Source organism: Takifugu flavidus, chromosome 18 (genome assembly GCF_003711565.1).
Source record: "Takifugu flavidus isolate HTHZ2018 chromosome 18, ASM371156v2, whole genome shotgun sequence".
Lineage (NCBI taxonomy): Eukaryota > Metazoa > Chordata > Actinopteri > Tetraodontiformes > Tetraodontidae > Takifugu > Takifugu flavidus.
In genome coordinates this window covers 10384522-10407564 of record NC_079537.1, presented here as the reverse complement: position 1 = coordinate 10407564, position 23043 = coordinate 10384522, and the positions used below count along the sequence as shown (strand labels likewise).

The 23043-nt window shown below is 45.3% G+C and overlaps 2 protein-coding genes across 5 annotated transcripts in view; both read right to left on the bottom strand.

Annotated features, from left to right (window-relative positions):
- The window catches only part of plcl5 (phospholipase C like 5), a 37836-nt gene extending 34430 nt beyond the window's left edge, over positions 1-3406 (bottom strand). The window contains exons 1-2 of one of the 2 annotated variants that reach the window (XM_057014269.1): positions 3251-3406; positions 2341-3148 (exon numbers count right to left, since the gene is read on the bottom strand). In XM_057014269.1, coding sequence (XP_056870249.1) covers positions 2341-2637 — 297 coding nt within the window. In that variant the 5' untranslated portion in view covers positions 2638-3148; positions 3251-3406. Of the gene's footprint in view, positions 1-2340; positions 3191-3250 lie in introns of those variants that run through there. The other variant, XM_057014270.1, reaches the window with a different exon arrangement.
- A 2767-nt stretch (positions 3407-6173) lies between these two features.
- The window catches only part of stat5a (signal transducer and activator of transcription 5a), a 28856-nt gene continuing 11986 nt past the window's right edge, over positions 6174-23043 (bottom strand). The window contains exons 2-20 of one of the 3 annotated variants that reach the window (XM_057014281.1): positions 19202-19270; positions 16972-17109; positions 16651-16807; positions 15410-15499; positions 14635-14809; positions 14325-14455; positions 14101-14252; positions 13722-13877; positions 12700-12879; positions 12138-12225; positions 11662-11784; positions 11402-11494; positions 10908-11114; positions 10294-10388; positions 9940-10082; positions 9424-9579; positions 9272-9323; positions 8801-8908; positions 6174-8176 (exon numbers count right to left, since the gene is read on the bottom strand). In XM_057014281.1, the coding sequence (XP_056870261.1) occupies positions 8053-8176; positions 8801-8908; positions 9272-9323; positions 9424-9579; positions 9940-10082; positions 10294-10388; positions 10908-11114; positions 11402-11494; positions 11662-11784; positions 12138-12225; positions 12700-12879; positions 13722-13877; positions 14101-14252; positions 14325-14455; positions 14635-14809; positions 15410-15499; positions 16651-16807; positions 16972-17099 (2358 nt within the window). In that variant the 5' untranslated portion in view covers positions 17100-17109; positions 19202-19270 and the 3' untranslated portion in view covers positions 6174-8052. Of the gene's footprint in view, positions 8177-8794; positions 8909-9271; positions 9324-9423; positions 9580-9939; positions 10083-10293; positions 10389-10907; positions 11115-11401; positions 11495-11661; positions 11785-12137; positions 12226-12699; positions 12880-13721; positions 13878-14100; positions 14253-14324; positions 14456-14634; positions 14810-15409; positions 15500-16650; positions 16808-16971; positions 17110-19201; positions 19271-23043 lie in introns of those variants that run through there. The other 2 variants (XM_057014282.1, XM_057014283.1) reach the window with 2 other exon arrangements.

Sequence of the window (23043 nt, the reverse complement as noted above, 5' to 3'; positions counted from 1 at the left end):
GGCTTCATTCTGGCTCACACATGTCACAGAAGACCAAAAATCAACTATTGTTCTGTAAGTCACGGAGGCAGAGTGCATATTATGTAAATTAAATATGTAAATTTGTTGATTTTATTCTCAGTGGATATTATAACAATGTTACATCATTGTTTTGTTTCCATTTTTGGGGCTATTTTCAACCTAAGGAGGGTTTTCCTCTCACAACTCTCTGAAAAAAGATGTTTGATCTTCTGGCAACGAAGACAACGTGCAGGGAGGAATATATGGTGAAATATCTGCAGGAGCCCAGAGTGAAATCACATGTGCAGCCTCTAATTGTGCTGGTTGCCGGTTCCCTCCCAGCAGCCAGGCTGGAGCCAGCCTCGCAGCTGTCCACAATCCAGCATTACGTAACGCGGCTGCATCACAAAACACCCCCCCACACCCCCACCCAAACACTTTGCAGCCTCTCCACCACAAGACTGCGCCGTCCCCGAGGAAATGACACAAGGACAAAGTTGGAAACCCTCCTGGGGGAGAGATACGCAACCTCACCACGCGCCTGGAACTGCTCATTCCAACTCTGTGGACCAGTAAAATAACACTTAACATACTGCGCAGTGTCACACAGACGTGGGTGGACGTGCTAAAGATACATTTGAACGTCCGCCTTCCGCGTCAATGGTTCTCCTCCGCAGAATAAGCAGCTTTTTTTCTTTTTTACCGCCGCCATCGTCAATGCCAACAATTTCCAAAGGTTCTCCGTCCAGGAGACGAACGGGAAAAGCCACTTCGCACGCCGTTCGGTGCCCCCGAAGACAACAAACCGCGCTGACACAGCTGTTTCACACATGAGCTGTCCATGTGTGGACCTGGATGAGAGAGACAGAGCTGAAGAGGCGACACTGAAGCTCCAACTACACCAATTCTTTCAACCACAGAAGAAGAAATATGAGCCGGTTCCTGCTGTACGTGCATCCGCCCACGTCCTCCCCCCACCTCGTACAGGAACCATCCACAGAGTACTCAACGGTTGCGATCGGGCGTATTAGCAGGGCTACAGCCTGAACTCTTGATTTACTCCAGGCACGAAAGCAGCTCGTGCATGTTGGGACTGAGAGAGAAGTTCAGGATGCACTCGGCAAAAAGATGAACTGATATTTCTCCTTTTTTCCCGTCTCTGCCGCTAACCTGCTGTTTTTCTGAAGACCTCGATGTGGACCAGTTAACACCATGACACTCTGCTCAACGCCTGCCAATGAAGTCAGATGGACCTTTTGTCCTCCTCGCCGCCCTCATATCAACAGCACTAGTCTGGGCTAACTGGGACACTGAGCAGCTGGCTGACGTAAAATCAAATAAGCAAAGATCACGAAGCACCGCAGATCATATTGTATCCTGGGAGCGTTCGGCAGGCTGCTGAGCATATGGAGGAATTTAAGGTGTTGGGCCGCTCTAATTCAATTTCTCGGTAAAAAGGAAATCAGATATTTCTGGTAATGAGCGCACCAACGTCACGAACGAAACCATTGAAGAAGGTTTCTCTAAACGGATCATTAACCCGCAACGTTAACCAGGAGCCGGTTCGTTTCCTGTTTCTCTCGGTTCCTCAGAGTCAAACCCAAATCAGCAGCGCTTTGTATCAGTTGCTAAGCAAAATCGGGCTGACGTGACAGAATCCAAGTCTCCTGAGCGTCCCACCTCCACAGTGAGAACCCCACAGGGACGTCTGTCACCCGCCCAGATTGGACCGTTAAGACCGTAACCAGTGCTAGTAGCATGACGTGAGACGAGGCAACGGGCGTGTTGCATCATGAAGCGCACAAGAGAGCAGCAAATGAGCCTCCAGTAACTGGAGGGGTGATTAGGAATGGGGGGGCCGAGCTGTTGAAATCAAACGATTCAAAGCTTTGCAGAACCAGAAAAAGATTATTTCTCTACACACAAAACTACAGAAAGTTACTGACTTCTCTACATGAACATCAGGATTATTGAAGCCTAATGGACTTTAATGCTACAAATGCTGCTTTGGTTGTTTTATTAACTTTTAACCCCCCCCCCCACACACACACACACACACACGCACACACACACACACTCCTCAATGTTATTAACCCCTCCCTATTTAATGTTTTTTGTTCTTTGTAAATGATTTCTGGGTGGCAGATGCATCAGATTCTGAACCTCTCTTGATCTGAGCGTCCCTAGATCTTTGTCTGGCCCCCGCTGAGGACCCCTGACACCCGGGGCCACATCTCTCATGTCCTTCATCGTTCCACCGCCGTGGATAGAGCACGTGGGAGATTCCTCTAGTGTCACCTTGAGAATCGTCGACAAGGAGAAATGTTTGAATGAACCCACCTTCATGATGCCGCAAGGTGCGTTTCCAGCTGCCGGACTCCTGTCAGCCGAATTATCGCGGCTTCCCCTGCCGATCCTCGGGCTGCTGTCTTCCCTGGACCGGCTGTAAACTCCCTCGGCTCCGTAGCCCTGAGCAGCGGCTGACACTTCCAAGTAAGCCCGTGCTCCGGCTGGAGGAAGCGCGGCCGAGCCGCCGGTAACTCCCGGTGCGCTCGTCGCGCCCTGGGTCAGCATGGAGCCGATGGCCGGATCCAAATAATGTCCCGACGCAGCATCTGAAGCTTGTACCTCTGCCATGATCCACTGACTTACAGCAGAACCTCGCCGGAAAAGCAGCCCCGGACTTGTCGGCGTCCAAGGAGGTTCATCCTGTCTGCTGGATCAACGCTGCTGGTCCAGGCCGGCCCAGAGCTGGAGCGGCCGCGGTCCTGGAGAAAAACGCCCCCCCTCCGACACACAAACACACACACACACACACGCACGCACGGCGTGTCCTGCACCCGACCTTCACCGGATTGTGGAGACGCGGGTTCAAACCCTCCTGAAGAGCCAAGCGATGTGTTCTGAGGGACACTTTCTGCTCAGCGTCCGGAGCAGCGAGCGCCGTGGGGGGAGCCCTCTCCGCCGGCCATCGCCTCCGACCCGGACACTTTCACTCCGGCTGAACGGGGGAGAGATTCCCTCTGCAGAAGCATCCGCGGGACAAATTCAAGGCAGACAGCGCAGCCGCAATCAGCCCCGGCTCACGCACGCGTGCACGTTCAAACCAGCCCCCTGGTTGGAAGACGGTTCAATTCTTCAGCGCTTCCTGCAACACATTGGCGGATGTTTAATGTAGTGATCTCTAAATCATCATAAACCTTTTTTTTAATCATCGAATTTAGGATCTAATAATCCAAGTGCTGCTCACTGCTCCATTCGCGTGCGCATCTTCATCCTCCCTCTTCTTCATCACTCCTCTCCGCACACGTGGTCCTCTTTTGTGTCCAAATGCATCAAACAATTAAGATTGGACTAATTTAAATAAAGCAATAGTTGGAAATGATGAGGTTGTTGGTTGTGGTAATCCTGCTTAATCCTGTCGACCCCCCCCAAAAAAAACAGGAAATGGAGACAGGTCGAACTTGATTGTTCCAGTCTTCTGCCGTTCTTGCTGGCTGTAAGTGCTCCCACTAATAGGAACAGCACATCCACCAAGCCCAGCCTGACACCCGCCGGTACAATCAGAGCATTATCCTTCATCAGCGATGAAGCTCCCCCCCCCCCTCCACCTCCACCCCCACCCCCTCCTTATTGATTTGGAGACAATGAGCCGGAAGAAACAGCAGAATAAATCACGTCTAATTCATTTCAGAGTGATTTGGAAAGACCGAGGTAGTCCACCATCATGGGTCGTGGTACCAGCAGCTCAAGTCCAGCGCCTGCTTCAGCCCCAGTGTGTGTGTGTGTGTGGGGGGGGGGGTGCAGGACAGTGATCACAGTCAGGTGTGATAAAGAAAGCACCCAAAAGTCTCTCTCCATCACGGTGAGGGTGGATCCTCTCTCCAGAACGTTAGCATGTAGATGCTGCAGAGGAGGGCTGCCCAGCGATGCCCCCCCCCCCCCCCCCCAGCGCAGAGACCCCCCGCGTCCAGCGCCGGTTCACCACGCAGTCATCAGACACGCTTTGTCGGTAATCACGTCATACATGTTGACAGCATAAGAGGGCATGAAGGAAAGGAATGCTCAGTGGCAGGCTGAAGCGCCTCACTCACGCTTAACCCCCCCCCCCCCCCCCATTGAGCTGCATTATGCATCCTCAGAAATAATTTAGCAAAGGTTCTGCTTTAAAAGCCTCTCCATCTGCCCCGCCTGTCTTCCTAAAAGACCCCTAATAACATCGCGCATCTCTGAGTACCCCCCCCCCCCCCCCACTGTAATCCAACAACAAATAACCAAGTGTGTGTTCAGTTAAATCACACCTGATGAATGACCAGATGATGAAAGGTGAAAAGGTGCGATTTTACACCCTGTAACACTGTTTCACATTGTTGCTCTCCACCCCCAGCTGTTGTGATTCGGAATCGTGATGCTAGCGTGCGTTAGCGCTGGCCCGCTTCTTCGGACCTCAAATTCACGGGGCTGCAGTTTCAGGTGGGAGCGTCTCAGGCGTGACCTAAACGCCAGCGCGTCCCACTCGCTCCAGCTAATCGCACCTCATTTCGTGTGTTATTCAGCTCTGCTGAGGTTTGCTATTGCTTCCTGTGACAGGAAGTCAGCCGCGGAGAACAAAACGAGTTCCCTCCTGTTGTTGCGGAGTCGGGTTCAGACCTTTGGCTATCAAAAGTTGGGCGCCGTTGAGTCGCAGCAGGAGAAACTGGAGAAAAGACGGTAAAGGTCACTTGGTCAAATCAGGTCGGGACAGGTGACGTCGCCACACAGGGTGGCAGATTTGTGCCCTCGCATGTGTTTCTCAGGCTGATAAAACTCTAAAAACCACAAAAGCACGTTTGAAAACACACGAGTGTGTGTGAGCGGGAGTGACTCATTGAGGAGCATCTTGCAGCGAGGGAGCGGAGGGTGCATCTTCCTGTGCTCTGCTACCACACTTCCTGTGCTGTCCGCCACAAAAGCAGCCCGTGTAAAGTGGCCCACATTTCTCACTATTTTACAGCGTAATTGGGTGTTAATGTTTGATTTTAATAGGCGCAGTCTCTGAGACGAACATATCGCAAATAAAACACACGTTAGAAGCACAATTGGAAAGTAGATTATAACGAGGCATTAAAACAGGGAAATTGGAGCTGATTCATTTTACATGATGATGATGATGATGCAGAACAGCTGGCTGTAATTTGAATAACTGATGTTATGGTGCGCCTGAACCCCAGACACCTTGGCTTTGCTCACGACTCAACTCAATTAGAACAGAATGGAAAAGAATAAAAGCACATGCCAGGGGCTCAACGTGTGCTGGGTTCAGTGACAGAAGGATTAATGGAAAATGGCACACAGTTATGTTCTGCTGCTCTCATCCTTCCCACAGATAAATTAGGTGGAACTGACAAACCACATCAGAATCCAGCCCCCGGTGAACTATTTCTTCTGATATTTAGTCATTTTTAAAGAAGGAGCTGCGGCCATTAATGAAGATTTAATGAACACAATGTCAGACTGGTTCATCTTTGCTGCTGTTTGACATAAACAGGTGTTGGTAGTTCGAAAACTGCTAAGTTTTACCAGAACAGGCTCCTTTTCATTAGATAAATCTGTCCAGTTAATGCGCGACTCGTACGCCTATACTGACCCCTGCTGGCGAATTAGGAGCATTACCAAAGCTGCAGCAGAGGATGTATAGGATATATAGGTGGCTGTATAGACGAGCCGATTATTGAATAATTCATCAAAGCTTTGGTTTTGTGTTAGTGCAAACTGTGGCAAATCACTCGATTCTATCAGAGGAAAAATGCACATAAACTACCCGATATGATGTGTTATTTTATTCAGCTATAACGACATAAACCATGCACGTCACTTCCAGCCATTAGTGCTGGTGGTAAACATTGACCTTTGCAATTATTGGATGTTTAGTATTCACGCCAGCACCGACGCACTTCTCTCTGCTCTTTTATGCAGATTTCCTCACTTACCTGCATTTAGCTTTGGACTTCTTATTAAGCAATGTTGAATCAATAAAATAAGACTTTTCCTCCTTTTTCCCCACAAGGGAAAAGCGGTTAGAAGATGGACGAAAGGATGTTTGGATGGAAGTTAGGTAATCTTTTTTTTTTTTTTTAAATCACCCATGATGTGATGCCAAGAGGTTAATTAAAATAACACAACAATTAAAACAGTTCTGGATTTGATGAAGTATATTGAAATTGATTTTCTTATCTCCTTTTCCAGCCGTGAAACCAGGCAGGTAATTGTTATTAAAGGTACAGCCCTTTTCAACACACGCGCACGCACGTCTCAAATGTTCCTTGTGTCCGCCAGGTGGCGGTACAGAGAAAGGTGGCTGACTTATTTTCACTGGATAAACCTTGTTTGACCTCTTTAAGGACATTTAAGATAGTAACAACAGGTTTTTAAAATAATTTTTTTAATACATTTGCCTTTTTATATATAGCACATTTCAGGTCTACAGACTAGTTGCAACATACACTAGTTGAAACCTTTATGTTGCAACTACTAAAGATGAGTCAAAATTATTTTAAAAAAACAATAAAGAAAGCGACTTTCTTCTTCAACCCAACAGCTGGTTCTTTTTTGAGATCACCAAATGATAAGCTCAAACTACAAACAAGGTACAAACATCGAACTGCACACTACATCATTAACAGCATCAAAATATACACAAACCGCCGCGGGACAACGCTTAAACCCGATGAGCATATATGCCACGAAGGATCTCATGTCACAGGAAAGCTCCTTTAGCTTGATGTTTGGAAAACCAAAATTTTAAAGGTTGAGCAACAGAGACATCGAGATGTCTCTAATGTTGTAAAGCCCTGAAGACAAAAGCTCATCTCTGATTTCTAGTTGCTGTTTTCTCTTTAACTGGTGGCGATAAGAGACCTAAAATGAAAATAGGGATTTGTATGCAAAGAATTGTCACAGGGCCAGAGAGGCATATTTAAAAAAACACAATTGTTAGGTGGGATTCCTCCATTCTGCGCACACTGATCACGTCCTTATGGCGCAACGCACCAACGAAGAAGAAAGGTTCATTGCCGAGGTGCAAGGCCATTGACAGCGACATATTGCCTATCCAGGGGTCGATTTGTACGGCAGGCAGGGGCGGCACAGTGATCATATCGTTATCCAGTAAATGTTCCGAGGACGTTGGTGCAGAGGGTGGGACGTAACCAAAATAATAAACCAAAACGGGGGGATAAAAACAGACCAAGACGTCGTCCTTCATGCTGTATAAGTGGCACAGTGGCTGGTGAGACGACGCCTGTCTGCGTACGGCTTACAGCTCCACGCACGGTACAGTCACACGTGCGCTGCTGCGTCAGTCATGCTGCAGAACTGAGGGCAACGAAAGCCGAGACTCTACTGCGGATACAGTGCAATGCGAGGTAGCGTTGGTGAGGAGAACAGAGAACCTGAGAGGACGAGCAGGCGGTGCTGGGGAAATGCTGGGATTTGCATCGCTGTGCACAGAAACAAGACTGGAGCCCCGCGAGAGTGAAACCTCCAGAGTGGGCTGCAGCTGGCGGACACATAGGTACTTACTGTACTGTCACGAGCAGAGCAGGAGGGGGCCGCTCTGCCTGTGGGTTAGTGTATATCGGTTGAGAAGCCGTAGAGCAATAGACCATATAAAGTTGATATCATCAAAAACACAACTGCAGCATGAAAATCACTCTCTTCTGGTCGCTCGAGTTCTGGAAAAATACCGTAATCCGCTTACTGGAGAAAACAATATGTGAGATGGTTGAAATCAGCTACTACAGTTGCACGTTCTGGAGGATTTTGAAAAATAAATGCACGCGAAAGACTACACATTACTTGTCTTTTTATAAACATTTATCGACGATTGAACTGAAGAGAACTCTGACGCGCGTTGTTACGCTGTAAAGAAAAAAACAAACAAACCCCCACAGCCGTTATTTCACATTTCAGCCATCAGAAAGTAAAAAAAGATTGCATGGAATTCATCTATGAGACGAGTTGACGTGGGGTAACATGACAGACGCATTTGGATGAGGAGGAAAAGGTCAAAGGTCAGGACTGTTGGCCGCCCCACTGGCTCTCTACGGGCCTCCGGAGGAGCTCCTCCACGTGCCTCGCCACGTCCATGGTGTCGTCCAGGTCGAAGTCTCCGTCTGCGTCCAGTATTGAGTCACTCCTGCGACAGGACAGATGTCAAATGAGCAGCCGTTGGACGTACGGTCCTCCCTCCTCTTCACTAGCATCACCATTATTCTATCACGGGGGAGGGGTTGCCATCGGTTTTACACACAATTCCACATTATTGCCTCTATGATGTGCAAAGGTTGGCATGTAGGATAAAAGAAGATAAATGGCACCCAGCAAACGTTGGTTAAACAAAAGCTGACATTTAGGAGTCACGTGACTGAAAGGCTGTTTTATCTGCTGCGTTCCACTAAAGGGACGGCTCGCCGTGGGGAGGGGGCGGGGTTTCTGCGGGGGCGTTCCCTCTTTCATGTTTACGACTGTCACAATAACCGATCAGCAGTCATAAATAACCGTGCACATTCATGCACCAAAGATGCTTTGGGAGCTATTTTGGGGTTCGGTATCTTGCTCAAGGACACTTTGACATGTAGTACAGCAATCTGGACTCGAACCAATGACCCGCGAAGCAGCGCGGCAACTAAAATCAGTCCTAAAATCAACAACAGTAGCAATTATTTAAACAACATGGGGAGCACACAGCAATAGCACAGCAGCATTAGCCTCCCCGGTCACGAGCTCCTGCTGCCCAGGTGACCTCATTGTCGGCACTTACATAGGTGGGTATATGCTGTAGGTGTGGGCGTGATTGACAGGTGCTGGGGAGGCGTGATCCATATAGGTTGGATTCCCACTTGCTGGGTCTGAATTAGCTGTAGCAAACCTGCAAAGAGGGGCACACACAGAGAAAGTTGTCAGTCTGCCTTCTGTGGGCGCCTAAGCAACAACTCTCGCTCGTAATATTCTGGGATTCATCGCGGGAGAACCAGTCACTGGGGACAAGGGAGCAGGCTTAACTAACAAGCCTAACTCTAAAGATGAGTATAGAGCAAGCTCACTCAGGAACCTTGGCCGCCTTTAATTGGCCTCCTTCAATGGTAACAGTGAACTAATAGATGATTTAAATTCAGGGTCTTGTATTTGAAGATTAACTCTAAACATTGCAAGAGGGGAAGACTGGGAGAGGGAGAGAGGAGAGAAGTAAAAGGAGTGAGGGTGGAAGAAGGGTAGGAAGGGTGTCACTTACTCCGGCACTACTTGTTTAATCTGTGGTTTCACGTAGCCGTCCACTGCTTTGGCTTTAGATCAACAAGCACAGTGAGATTTCAGAGATGAATCCAGCCGTAATAAAGGTCTCGTCACTAGTTGGTAACAACAATATAATGAGTGGCTGCTTACAGAGCGGTGGGGTGTAATATTTGGAGAAAACCTCATCCTTGGGTCTGTCGGGGTAAAGGAACAGAAGGTGATTGAGGTCGCTGATGCGGTCAGCCAGAGAACGAATGGAGAAGTCTTTGGTTGTGTAGGGCATAAGGTTCCAAACCATTCTCTCACCTGGACACAAGCAGCACAAATGCTAGTAACTAGTGAGACAATTACCAGGTAAATAAGCAGCTTTTACACAAAATAGTGTTAATAACTAATTACTGATTATTGTACAGAGAATTTACCAATAACTGTGTTACATTGTTTGGTACAATAGAAAACATTGAGTTTCCAGTAGTTCCATATTCAGCGCCCTCTAGTGGCCACATTTGTACTGCAACTTGAGGCAGGATTATGATCCAAAAGCTGTTAAAAATAGACAGCCTATAAAAGTCAACTAAAGGAAATGATGGACAAAAACAAGTGGCTACAAAGGCTGCAGTTCAATTCAGTTTTTCACTTTTTTTAAGCAACAAGCATCAATTTTACCTGCTTTGTTAGGGTTTTCTGCCACCCAGGCTATTGTAATTCCTCCTATCTCAGAGTCACTAAAGCGCAGAAGGAAAGTGCCATTGGGTTTTGACATCAGCATGTCCTGAGCCTGCTGTTTGTTCACAAAGCCCAATATGGCTCTAAAAAGGAGAGCGAGGAGTAGGAGAAAAGACAGTTCAATTGGTTCTGTTCCCAGATAACAGAAGTGCAAACATCACTAATGTGAGCTCTAAAGAGTGACCAACAGAGACATTAGTTCCAGATGTGTATCTGAAAAATAGGTTCATTTCTGCTGGCTGCTTTCTTGACTCAGTTATTAAAACTTGTACAAACCATCAATCATTCCCTTACCCATCGTTCCAATGTGGTTTAAGATGCTTCTTGGTTAGTTCCATCACTCCATCAAACCACTGCCAAAATGTAAAGCTCCTTCCTGGCAAGCTTTCCTGTAAACAACAGAGATAAAAAAAAACCATCTTCAGCGAATTTTACTTCCAACAAGTTCATAAATATATCCCCATAATGTGATTTGTGGTGGTCACATGCATAGAAAGAGGAAGAAGAACATTCCATGAAACTGAGCGCGTTCAACAGTATGTGAAGAGGCTAAAAATGACATTCCTGTAATTTACTGTGTTGGTAGATGAGAGGACCGTCATTTCTGCCAGCTCTAGCTTTGGGCCAGAAAATGAGGTCTGCTGCCCTTTACTGTTTGGACAAACAAGCCCATTATGATGAAGACTTTGCTAGCGATGAGGAAATCTTACTAAGGTCAATTACAGAACATGGCTGTGGGGACAAAGCAAATGGAGCGGGAAATATTCCCACGTATGAATAACCAATAGTAAATCATTCTTGGGTGGAAGAAAGATGTGGATGCAATGACTAACTGAAAATAGCCTGCGGGGATTCTAAAATCACAAGAGGAGAAAAACACAGTGAAGATAACGGAGACTGGAGCTGACCCTGTTAAACTGCGACCAGGTCATAGTCATGTTCCGGTAGTCTTCGGGGTTGTTGCTGGAGCTGCTAAAAGCCTTTTGAGCCAAAAACACCAGGTTCTCTTCAGACAGGCCTCGGTTGCTCTGCACCTCAGCCTTGTATTTCATGTTGATGGCATCACACAGCTGAGGCCAAAGCACCTTATCTGGTACGAGGAAAGGCACCCGACCCTGCGGACGGCCAAAGATTTATATGAGCTGCACTGGCACAAGCAAGGTTACAGGAGAAGGTAGAAGGTCACGGGAAAAATGCAACCGTGCACACGCTCAAGCAAGGGCATGCTCTGTTTCTGTTAAGCCACTTCCATAAGGAATAGTTAATTTCTGAAATAATGCTCTTTATTTTCTCTGGATAAGCAGTGCTGCTTCTGATTGAAAATCCAATATAACGCAATGATGTCATTCGTTATTAACATCAGCGACACTTGAAACAGTAAAACTCAGGTTGATGTACTCACTGGCTCTGCAAAAGCATTGTCCCACAACACAGTGGCAGTGGCATTGTTGTCTTGACTACCATGAACTATCACCACGACGGGAAGGGACAATGTCTGTGGAAAGAACAAAAGAGAGCCATCAGCATAGAATACTGCAAACGTGATGCACATCTTCTGCTCTTACTCCACACGGGCTATTTAAAAAACCAAATGAATAAAGGTGGGTCCATTCTGGACTAAGTCTTATGGTTTTCGATACAACCTTGCCGGCCGTCTCGTACCTTCACTTGAAACACCAGTTCATTGCCGCCGATACTAAACTGGGACTCAAACAAAATGGTGAACTTCTCTTCAGTAACAGATTCGGCCCCTCGTCTGTCCGATCGCTTGATCCTCTTCAAAGACTGCAGGGATATAATGCGAGAGAGTGAGCAGAGCTATGCACATACCATAAATATACAGTGATGAAGCCATTCATTGTTTATTTTCAGTCACAAGATGAGAGGTAAATAATGCATTTGGCATGGGGGGGTGATGATGTTTACAACGTGTGCTTCTGCAGGCTGGTTCTTCAAAGCCCTGCAGGGGGGATATGCTGGATGCTGCTCAGTGTGGTCTCTTCAAAAAAGACTCGATTTATCTGATTTATTTCTCAACTCATTAAAAAGACGACCTATTTCACCGAGCAACACTGAGGTTATACGATGCCACACAGCCGCACCCAGTGAAAGGTGACATGTTCTTCAGAGGCACTCACCATGTTCCTGAAATGGGCGCTCAGCGTTCCTGTCGTCTGATGGTACTCCATCACACAGTTGTTGTTCAGGATTTCTCCACTGCTTTCACTGTGGCAGAGGTCAAGCAACCTTTAATATCTTCCAGAATAATGAAAGCCTTTCAATTTACCCATTTACTACAGTGTCACAATAATATAATCCCATCAAGCAACCTGATGGGAAAACTGGCTGAAGGCCAATGATGAGGATTGTGCTCCTCGTTCCCTGGACCGCTCAAGCCTGCCTGCCTGGCGGACCTGCAGGCTTGGAGGGTGTTCAGTCTGAGGAGGCTGTGGTTCCACGCCACAGATTCCAAAGCACTGATCGAGTTTCAGCCATGTGTCTGTGGTGAAGTTTGGAAAACACACTAGCACTGAGTTGGAATCCTGTCCCAAACCAGGATTCTTTATCTTTTAAAGGATGGGAGCAGCCTCAACAAAAAAAGCAGCGAATACTACAAATCTGCACGCAGAAACTGCCTTTCTTTCATGTAATACATGAATTCACAGTAGGGTAAAAAACGATTAGACGGCGTGAACTTACTTCCTCGTGTTCTCATTTTTGAGCAGGGCCTTGGCTTGTTGTTCACTAATAATGGTGGCTTTGACCTGCGGGGGGTTCATGTGCACATTCAGTTTGCCACCAACTAAAAGACGAACTGTGGCGGCGAACTTGGTTTGGGTTTTTAACACTTGTGGAGGCTGTTTCTCGATAATAAAGGTGCTGTGGACAAAAGAACAAAGAGCAAATGACAGAAAAAGGTTTTGCTGAATAGGTGATTGGCAAGTCAGAACAATACAATCTTGCTTTCAGTATAATTTATGGAAAATTCCCTTAATGATAATTGTGGAGACTAATGGAGGCTCAACAATGACCATATAACACTTTCTTTCCCCCGTTGCATTACGTTCCTTGAATTGCCTACGCACTGCATGCTTGCTGCAGAGCACTTCCACCCATTACTTCTATAATAATGTGATTTCAGTCCTGACACGCTCAATCATCTCTTGTCCTGGAAAGATTAGGATGTTTTTTGCCATCAAAGCCTTGTTCATTGTCTAAATGTCTCACTTGGTACCAATATGTCCTAAAGTGGCGCTGCGTTGCACAATTGCTACATTCATAACAGTTGACTCGAGAAATTGCTGAGCAGATTGTGACAAATTAGGTGCTGGTTTTAACACGATACACAGGAGACTCCCGAATCAAGGACTTAAAAAAGACGAAAATAGTAACGAGGCAGCGTAACTGTTCTGAAATTCACCTCCACACTAGCTCCCTTTGTGGGTTGATTCTTAATTGAATAAACGGACTTAATTCAATTTTATATTCCATCATATCACTTTGTTGGCTAAAAACAAGTTGTATAAGCTCGAACTGATTGCATAAAGGAGAACAACGGTCCAACTGTGAGGGCAGGAAAAGGCAACGCTTTGATTTATATAACACACCCACCCACTTAAAAATATCTAGGGGCTGGTACACATTTACCCACTTTATATCAATGTTGACTGCATTATTGCCCCCCAAACACACCCAAAAAACGTGCACGTGAGGGCAGATACCTGGTAACCAGCGCTGAGATGATATCTGTGATGGTACTGTTGAGTTCATTGAGGAGCTCTTCAATTGGACCGGGGATGGGCAGTTGTTGTCTGAGGTGTTCTGCCCTTCGAATCTGCTGTCTGTTCTGCCAAATAGTTTCTGCCAGCTTCTCACACCTTTTACACACAGAAAGAAAGGCATTTAAATGTGATAAAACTATTAAAGCTGAAGTGGCTAGACCCTTAAGAGAGAGCACAGACCTAAAAAAAGACACGTCAGATGGCGCTTGTTGGAAGTAAACCCAGCAGTAGTTAATTAAACACTTGTAAATCAGTGACCCTTTATTTAGTGAGGGAGGTTAGCGGCTGTGATCTTGGTGGGAGGTGGAAGACAACACACCATGACTGCAGGATGTCCAGGCCTCCCTCCGGCGGGCCCCCGTTGCCTGCCAGCTGTTGCCGTCTCTTCCACTGGATCAGCTCATCGTCCAGAATGATGGTTTGCTGTTTCCTCAACAGCTGCAGAGTTTTCTGGTGTTTCTCTGCTAGGTCCTAGTTTAACACAGCGCGGTACAGTTCAGTCCAGAGAAAAGTTGTGGGAATTCTGGGTGAGTTTGCGCTTACCAGTCGGTATTTTTGTAGTGTGTTGGCTTCTCGTGTCAGCCATGCCTCCACGGTGGCTCTCTTGCTCAGTAGGGTGGGCTCCCGTAGCTGTCGGTCAGCTGGGGGAAGTGTGGACAAACTGGACAGCTGAGCTGCATGGGGTGGGGTGCCATCCAAATGGTAGAGGGGTGGGGGATTGGTTACAGAAAGGAGAAAGAAGTGAAAATGTGGAGTTAAGAGATCAACGTCATCGTTTCCCAGATTCTAATGTGTGTTTTTCTAATTCTAATTTACTGTCATGCTAAAATGCACAGGCAAAAGGCAGAATCACCCTGGATACGAAGGCTTTCCTGGTACTGGATGATGAAGTACTCCTGGTTGTGCTGGAGCTTGCGCAGTTCATTCTCTGTGTCTTGAGTCAGCAGACGAAGCTCTTCGAAAGCTTGGTTGATCTGCTGGTATTTCTGAGACATGGTGTCCATCATACCCCCCAACGGAGAACTCGACTGTCAAATAAAGGGGTCAAATTGAGACATGCGTCCAGCGAGGGGGGTGATTACACTCAGTGTGGCTGAGCTAAACAGGTTAGACAGGATTGGCTAGTGTGTGTTGTCTGTGCAGAGCAGCCCTGATAAACCACCTGAGTGGCACCTGGGCTGTTTAACTGTTAAACATTTAGTAAGGACAAGTTTGATGAGAAGAGATTTATTTGCTTATAACAAAGCAGACAGTGTACTTTGCTTATAGGCCTACAATCCATGAGAGGAGAACTAATCGGTTTAGATATGCTGGATACTGTGGAAAAGGCAAGTTTCTACTGGAAATGAATTCATTTCAGGAGTGCCAGGGAGTCACATGATGATAGATGGCTGAATTGATTTTTCTACAGTATAACAAAGGTATCATATATAAAAAAGAGCCTCAAAGAGACCAAAATCACTTCACATCACCATTACACGTTAAGTTTCTGTCTGTGTTTTGGTGATCTTTGTTTTTGGTTATACACGCAAGAGCCTCCAGGGTATACGTAGGCAACTGACAGGTGCATACATGTAGAAACTTGCATCCTGTGCATTTTAAAGTGCAAAGAACATCATCCTACTCACATTGGTGGCCTCTCTGACGAGCCTCTGCTCAGTGTAAAGGATATGTCTGATGCATCGGACCAACTCCAGGGGACAGCGGTCATACGTGCTCTGAAAGAGAACGAGCACATGTGCTCGGTTAAGGCTTGTTAGCCACTGACGAGTGGAGCGGCTGTTAAACACAGGAGTTATCAATTTAGCTATATCAAGGCCCTCGCTACGTCCTGGAGCCAATGCCGCAGACACACTAAAACCCATTAGAGAGGCCTAATGAGTCCCATCTCTGAGGTATGGCACACTTAACTCATTTGGCTACGCATGCACGCACCGTCCCTCAATGCTTCGCGTCTTGTTTTTCCACTGATTACAAATCTGCATCTGTTGATGACATGCACGCTGTCTGCTTTGAGCATGACAGCAATGCTGCATTTACCCAGCAGAGTTTGCTACGTCCAAGTCTATTGGCTCACCAAGTTGTAAATGGGATCATATTTCATATTAACACTCAGTATATACGCACAGTTATAATTAAAAGGAACAAAATAAAGTGAGATCACTTTATTGGAACTAAAGTGGATTTCACACAAGTGGAAAGTGGAACTAAAGTGGATTTCACACAGTTAGAACCCTTCACCTTGTTTCCTGACTGATTTCAGGGAGGGGAAAAGGCAAACAAAACTGATCTGTTAGCATGATGGTAGATCATAAATAGCAGTACTGGCTGGCTACCAAGGACCTCATTGGCGCTGCCCTCTTGTTTTTCTAGTGGTGCATACAAAACATTTTGTCTTAAGTCTTTTCCAAGAACTATGGTGAGAGAGGAGGTCTGGACTGAACAGCTGTACCTTCCAGCCACTTCCTTATCACCTTCTCAGAAAGTAAATAGTTTAATGTTAGCCTTTTGCTGTACAACAAAGGATCAGGCTACGGAGCAGGACTTGATCTGACAATGCTCATTTTTCTGATGTCTATAAATGTCAATGTCCACAAGCTTTGGTCAATATGCTGTGATGTAACTTTTGGATCTGATACTCTCTAATGCTTTTGGGTTTTGTTGGTCTGTGTGACCTCAAACCCGAGCTCTAATGGCCCATGCTATGTTCTCTCTCCGCCTCTGTAAATAAAATGCAAGTGGTGCAAATAGGAACATTGGCAAACCTTGTTGGATAATCAAACGTAGGCTGAAAAGCAAAATGTAATGACAGATGTATTGTATAGTTAAGGATATGCACAGATTGAAAGGGAATTTCCAAAAGACTCACCTTAAGCTGACTAGCATAGTGCCCCAGTTTGATTTTGAGGAGGAATCCATCCTCCCCCATCTGGTGCTCAGCCTTGTTCTGTAATTCCTGTATCAGACTGTCTAACAGACGCTTAGCCTTGAACTCCTCTTGTGGATTCTCCAAGTCGATTGCATCCCTAGGAATACATGTTTGCACATACATATGATATGCATGAGTGAGATGATGGGTATAAATTCATTCTGAGGTCCTTGGGACTTTTTAAAAAGTTTTTTAGGATCTTTTAACACACACGCGACACACAAGCACGCAATGGTTCATCTGATACTAAAGACAACTCACCACAGCTGGCCCTCGATCCACTGGGACAGATAATGCCGCACCTCAATGGGGAAGTGTTGACCATAAAGCGACTGCATCTGATGCAGAGCATCTCCCTGGAGCTGCTGGGCCTGGATCCACACTGCCATCTTCAACACCCTGGGTGTCACGGGGAGGGGGACAATAATGTGAAATCAGACAATGAGTCAGTTTCTGAGGCTGTCAGCCGCGCCTTAATGTGCCATCCCATCCTCTGATCAGATGTTATCCTGGACAGTCACTTGAAATACAGGTTTCTCCTCTTGTTACATAATGAGCAGGGAGTTTTGCTTTTTTAAAGCCATTACCATAAGTCTATAAGGAATAAACCAAATCTTTCTGGATCAACATAAGCAACAGTGCAGTCAGTTTTGTCCAATTAGAGGTTATGGCCATGGATAAATATAAAGGCTATGAAACACATGATTAGGTAATGACATTAGCATTTGATGCAATAGTCAAGCTCTACGTTGTATCCAGCACAGGATGTTATTAGTAACGGTGAATGGTAATGCTAATCATACGCAGCAGATTTTAATTAAACTCAGGAGAGTCTGCATGTTGTGCATACATATTTAAGCTATAATAAGCAGCATCCTTTTAGATTACACTGATACTGCGTAGAGCTGCAATTTGACGGCTTAGAACACTAACGACTTTAGGAAATGTATGAGCCCTAATAGCAGTCTAAAAAAAGACAAAATGCTGGATTGTTTGGGTAAAATAAGTATGAGCTCTCAATAGTTAATACCCATGTGTATAAAATTAGTAGCAAAGCTAAGTGAGATTAGCGACCGCAGGTCTCCATTTTAAGCAGTTTGTTAGGAATGCAATATGTTTTTCCTCTCCTACATCCCATAACACCAGCTTATACGCAGAAAAACAGCTTTTGTTATTGGTTGGCCACTACAAATGCAGCTGGTTAACAGGAACCAAAACCATTGACTATCTCTCTGAGAGGATTTATATAGGTCAATGGTGTTTCCAGTCAACACACCCACTCACACTTCTCAAAAGTGGTACAGTCACTGTCAGTAAAAGAAAGAGTTATGAGTATGTGAGATGCTTGTGGTATATGTGTACAGGAACCCTATTTAGGTATGGATATTGTTAGGCATCTATGGTTTTGTTTAAGGGCCCTTGCCCCACTCTATATATACAATATTACCACAAACATACATATATAGAGGTGAGTTACGTCCCTCTTTTTTTAACCTCTCTTGCTCAGGTTATCAGTCAGTAACTCATTCATATAACTTCTGTTATGACAGTGCACTTCCCTCTGGACTGGCATTTCATTCAAACGGCAAAAAGTGTTGAAGCAATTCAATAGTTTCTCTATAATATGTTCATTACAAGACAAGATTCACCCCGAGTTAGTTCGTTTATGCCTGTTAGCTAAAGCCGCTGCGCACATATCACTCTGAATGTACCCTGAACTTTAAACCTTTAACTTTATAGTTGGTTCTTATGTGCTGCAATCAAAAAGCAAATAATGTTTGAACAAATGAATGTCTCCCTCAACTGTCATGTTTCAGAACCACTTCCCCGACCCACAGCTGGTCCTCTAAAAGGTCCCATCTCTCCTCTTATCCAATGATCTGTGAGTGATGCAAGTTCTCAAATGGTACGAACGTAATCGCGCTCCTGCTATTACCTTTATAAAGCTTTTTTCTACATGGATAGTGAAGGAAAAAGCCAATATAGTTGGGGTAGAATGAGTCAGTCTCATAATTCTTTAGCCTCTACACACCCTTTACCTTGTAGATTTTATATATCTGTCAAGGTTTAATGTGTTCAACAGGTGCAATGATCACACAGTGCAAAGAAACACAGGGTGTGGAGCCCACATCTGAATAAAGAAATAAGTAGGGAACAGAAATTAATATGTGGTCATATCAATCCACAGACATCAGCTGAAATGCTTTATTATATTGAAAAAGGGTCTGAAGAGCATTTTGAGCGACACTGTGCTTTAACTTCTGTGTAATTGTCCATACATCCAAGCACACCTGCTCTCGACTGAAACCGCTGCTCCTTGGAAGATTTTTTAATTAAACTTCAAATTAAAGATGACTATGAAGTCCATGAGAATGGTGAGGATATTACCACAGCGAAAACCTTCTGCTGACTCGGATTACTGCTGCTTTTACAGGGCTCTTATTCATATTTAGTAACAATGAAGACTAAAATGAAAGAAATTCCACACTACCTCTTGCTTTCAACTGTTTGTTAGCATGTAACAGCAGGAAACTTTATAGAGGATCACCAAAAACCAAACCTGAAAGAGAAAGACAGAGAGAAATGACTGAGAAAAGAAAGCAAAAAAGAGGAAGTGCGTCAAACGTCAGTGCTTCTAAAGAAGCCGTATTTCGCACAAAACCAACAGTAAAAGGGAAAGTCCACTCAACACTCAGCTAGAGTCATCAACGAGAGCATACGCAATGAAAGCTCTCAAAGCCGTCATGGCTTACAAAGAAAAGTCACCATAAACTAAACTAACGCCTTGTGAGTGCTTGGCGGAATGATGGTGTTGTCAGTAAACAGATGAGACCTGTAAATGATGCAGATCCAGCTGATGATCAAGAACAAGCTCTTGCTTTGTTTGAACGGTTTTGGCTCGATCAAATGACTGGAAAATGTCATGGCTTCCTCTCAAAGCTATGACACGTTTGGCTTGTTGCAATAGAGGCAGCTGTCATTCCTGGCTGGACCGTGAGAGGCAGAACTGCCAGAACCCATGTGCTGGCAGAAGTCTTCAGATTAATATCTGACTGTCTTTATTTATCTGCCTGGATCGGTCTCCGTTGCCTCGGTCGTAGCGCCTTGCAAACATTAACTCCCTCGTTACTTCTGATAATCGAAAGTAATCACGCCCTCTTCACCAGGCAGAGGGAAGGTCGCCCAGATCGATCATGATGTAACTAGACAACACAGGTGACAGGAGCATCAAATAGGACGCCCACAAATGAAGTTCAGGTGCTTCTTCTTCTTCACACATCAAAATAATGGGATGTATATAGGCTTTGATTTATCCGTTAGCTAACCGGTCGATGACCCTTGTGATTCTCTTGAATTGCTGCCGTGCCTTGTCATGACACTGGATCACTCTCAACACACTTCAGGGTGTCCAGTTGGGATTTAAAGCCAACTGCACAGCCAGCTTTCTTCCTCAGGGCCTCCACACCACAATGAGAATATTCATTTCTTTAAAGCTGAATGAGAAATTGGCAGAAAATGCTCGAGTAGCATTGCGCAAGCTTAAAGAAATAATGAATATTGCGACCAGCAAAACCCAGCTGAAGGCTATTTCAACCTGTTAACCCTTCCTGATCCTGAAACGGCTCGTTTGAGCTCTCCTCTATGTGAGGAGCTAAAAACAGAACTGCAAATATGAACACCTACATGGCTCCACTGCAGCATCCAGGTGTCCCGTGTCCCGATATATTAGCAAATTGCGCTGATAGATTCATGAAACATGCAGCAAAGTGTGTTTGTGCCCACCTGTGAAGTTGTGATAACCCACCGACAAAAGTGTGATCAGATTTCAGCCACATTGTTTTGTGCAAACTAGCGTCGAGTGATATTGATCAGCCCCCAAGGACAATAGCAAACTGAGGTAATATTTCTTGACCGAGACGCCACTGGTTTGTCCTGCCAAACAGGCAAACATTCATTCCACTGAGCCTTTAAGGGGGGGTTCTGGCAGACTTTTCTCTTGTGAGGAGAAACACAAATCAACCACGACTGATTCAAAAGTTCCAAAAGCAGCCTAAATGCTTGGACATGGCCATGAAATCTCATGGGTCCGTCTTATGCGTCTGCGACTGTGCATGCCTCGGCTGTCACTCAAGGGTTCTTTTTCAAATTCTCTCTGAACGTATGATGTCAAAGGAAACACAAACTTCACCCACTCTTTCCTCTGAGGAAAAACTGTTTCCTGCTTCCTGTGAAGAAACGGAGGTGCCATCAACCATTCAAGCAGGTTCGCCGCTTTCCTTTAGACCCAAACCCCTGTGAACGTCAAAATGGAAGGGGCAGCACACGCCATAATGCTTCAGCTACTTTCACTAGGCCTGCACACATTCAGCCCAGATCCACGCCAACAAGATTCTGAACAACATATTGGAGGGACGAGAACAGATGACCGTCCGCTGTCTGCCCTGCAGCTGTACAAACCCTCCCTTCCAGTGGAATCTGGAAGCCATGGAGATATTGCTTTGATGAATCCCGCATGTGTGCTCAATTTCTCAGGCATTGTCACAACCGCTTAAACAATCTTTAAAAATCACCTAGACGCAAACGCATTATCCCATGAGTGAAGCTGTTTGGCAATAAAGGTGCTTTTAGGCGCAGTATGTTAAACTCTAATCAAGGAAAATATGCCAGCTGTCTGGGAAAAGAACGTTTTTACCGTTTCATTTAAGAGTTACGACATTTAAACATTATATAAATGGAGAATCGAGTCAAATTAAGGGGAATCTAATGCTGGTTTAAATAAGCTGATAAGTGAGTAAATGTAGTCCACAGGAAATATGATGATGAAATGATAACTGCTGCACAAGTGTCCTGGAAGCCTTTAACATTACAGTTAAGCTTTAACAGCTCTTCCTCAGTCACAAAACAAAGCGTAAACCTTCAGAGCGGCAGAGGGAGGGGCGGCCTTTCTGACTGGTTTAACAGTGCTTGTGAATGGGGAGGCTGGGGTCAGAGGTCATGGTGCAACCATCAGCAAGTCTTGTGACACATTACTCCAGCCTGTCATTACGTTGTGAGCACAGGTGAGTTGATCCTGCTCCAAACCCATCATAAATTACAATCTTGACGTGCGTTAAGAGAAACCTAAATTGAATTTCATGCCTAAACCACTTTTAGCTTTAAGATGACACATGATAGAATATTGAAGCTTTAAAGAGCAGCAAAAGCATCTAAAAAGCATTAAAAATAATCAAGTGTGAAAACCAATCAGTGATGACTGACTGAGGTTTGACCAAATGTGACTGTTGACTCACAATAAACAAACAATCAGATGTTCCAGGGAGAAGATGCAAGAGACTTCCTGCCGCTATGGCTCATGTGACCAGAGAATGCGCCAGGGGTTAAAGGAAACAAGAACCAACTACAAGAAGTTCTCATTGTGGTCCATCCTGCCCTGGGGTCCTGTTGCTATGCTCCTGCCCACATCCCATCACGCTGTCAACATCAGGAAGGTCACCCATTAGCTCAGTGGTGTGCTTGTGTGTGTGTGCACGCGTCATAGTTTGCAGGTGGGAACACAAGGAGTTGTTGTTGTCTCACATATGGAAGTTTTTTAATTAAATATGGCAAGCAAGACTAAATTAACACTGGAAATAGGGCAGATTTGATGGGTGAATCACACTGACTCTGCCCTGCGGGTTTATCCAATCTGCTCCGGTGTCTGTGCCTGTTATTACAGCTCAATTACACAAAATATATGCTAACGCTAATCAAATGTTACTGTCACCAACACACAGGCACACACACATACACACGTCAAAAAGAGCTCCTTAACGAAGCAAATTGCAGCTACCAGAACGATTGATTTCCAAATATTTTTAACATTGTTTTTTATTAGCCAGTGAAAGAAAGAAAGCTAAATTTGAGGATGTGGTGGCTGAATGAGCAGACAGAAATGATTCTGTTGTTAGGAACTGAACCGTTGCTTTTTATAGTGCTGTGAAAGACACAAACACACGGGGACACATCAGAGTGGCGGAAGGAAGGTAATTGCATGAAAAGCCAAAACTACACATGCCCCCAGGTAGCCGGTAACCTATTGTCACAGCGGCAGAGTGCTGAGGATAATCTTTGTTTGCTGGCTGTGATGATGATCCCCTACACTTAAAAGGCAATACAGCAGTTTCTGACATTGAATCGGTCCGTTCACACAGGCAGTCAACAGCTCCACAACACCCCACGATGTCCATTAACAACTTGAGGTGTAACAGGCCACTTTCAATTCTTTTTTATAATAAGGTGGAATTGATTTCCGCTTCCAGCCAGATGTGGATATTTGAGATGATTCGCGTTAAA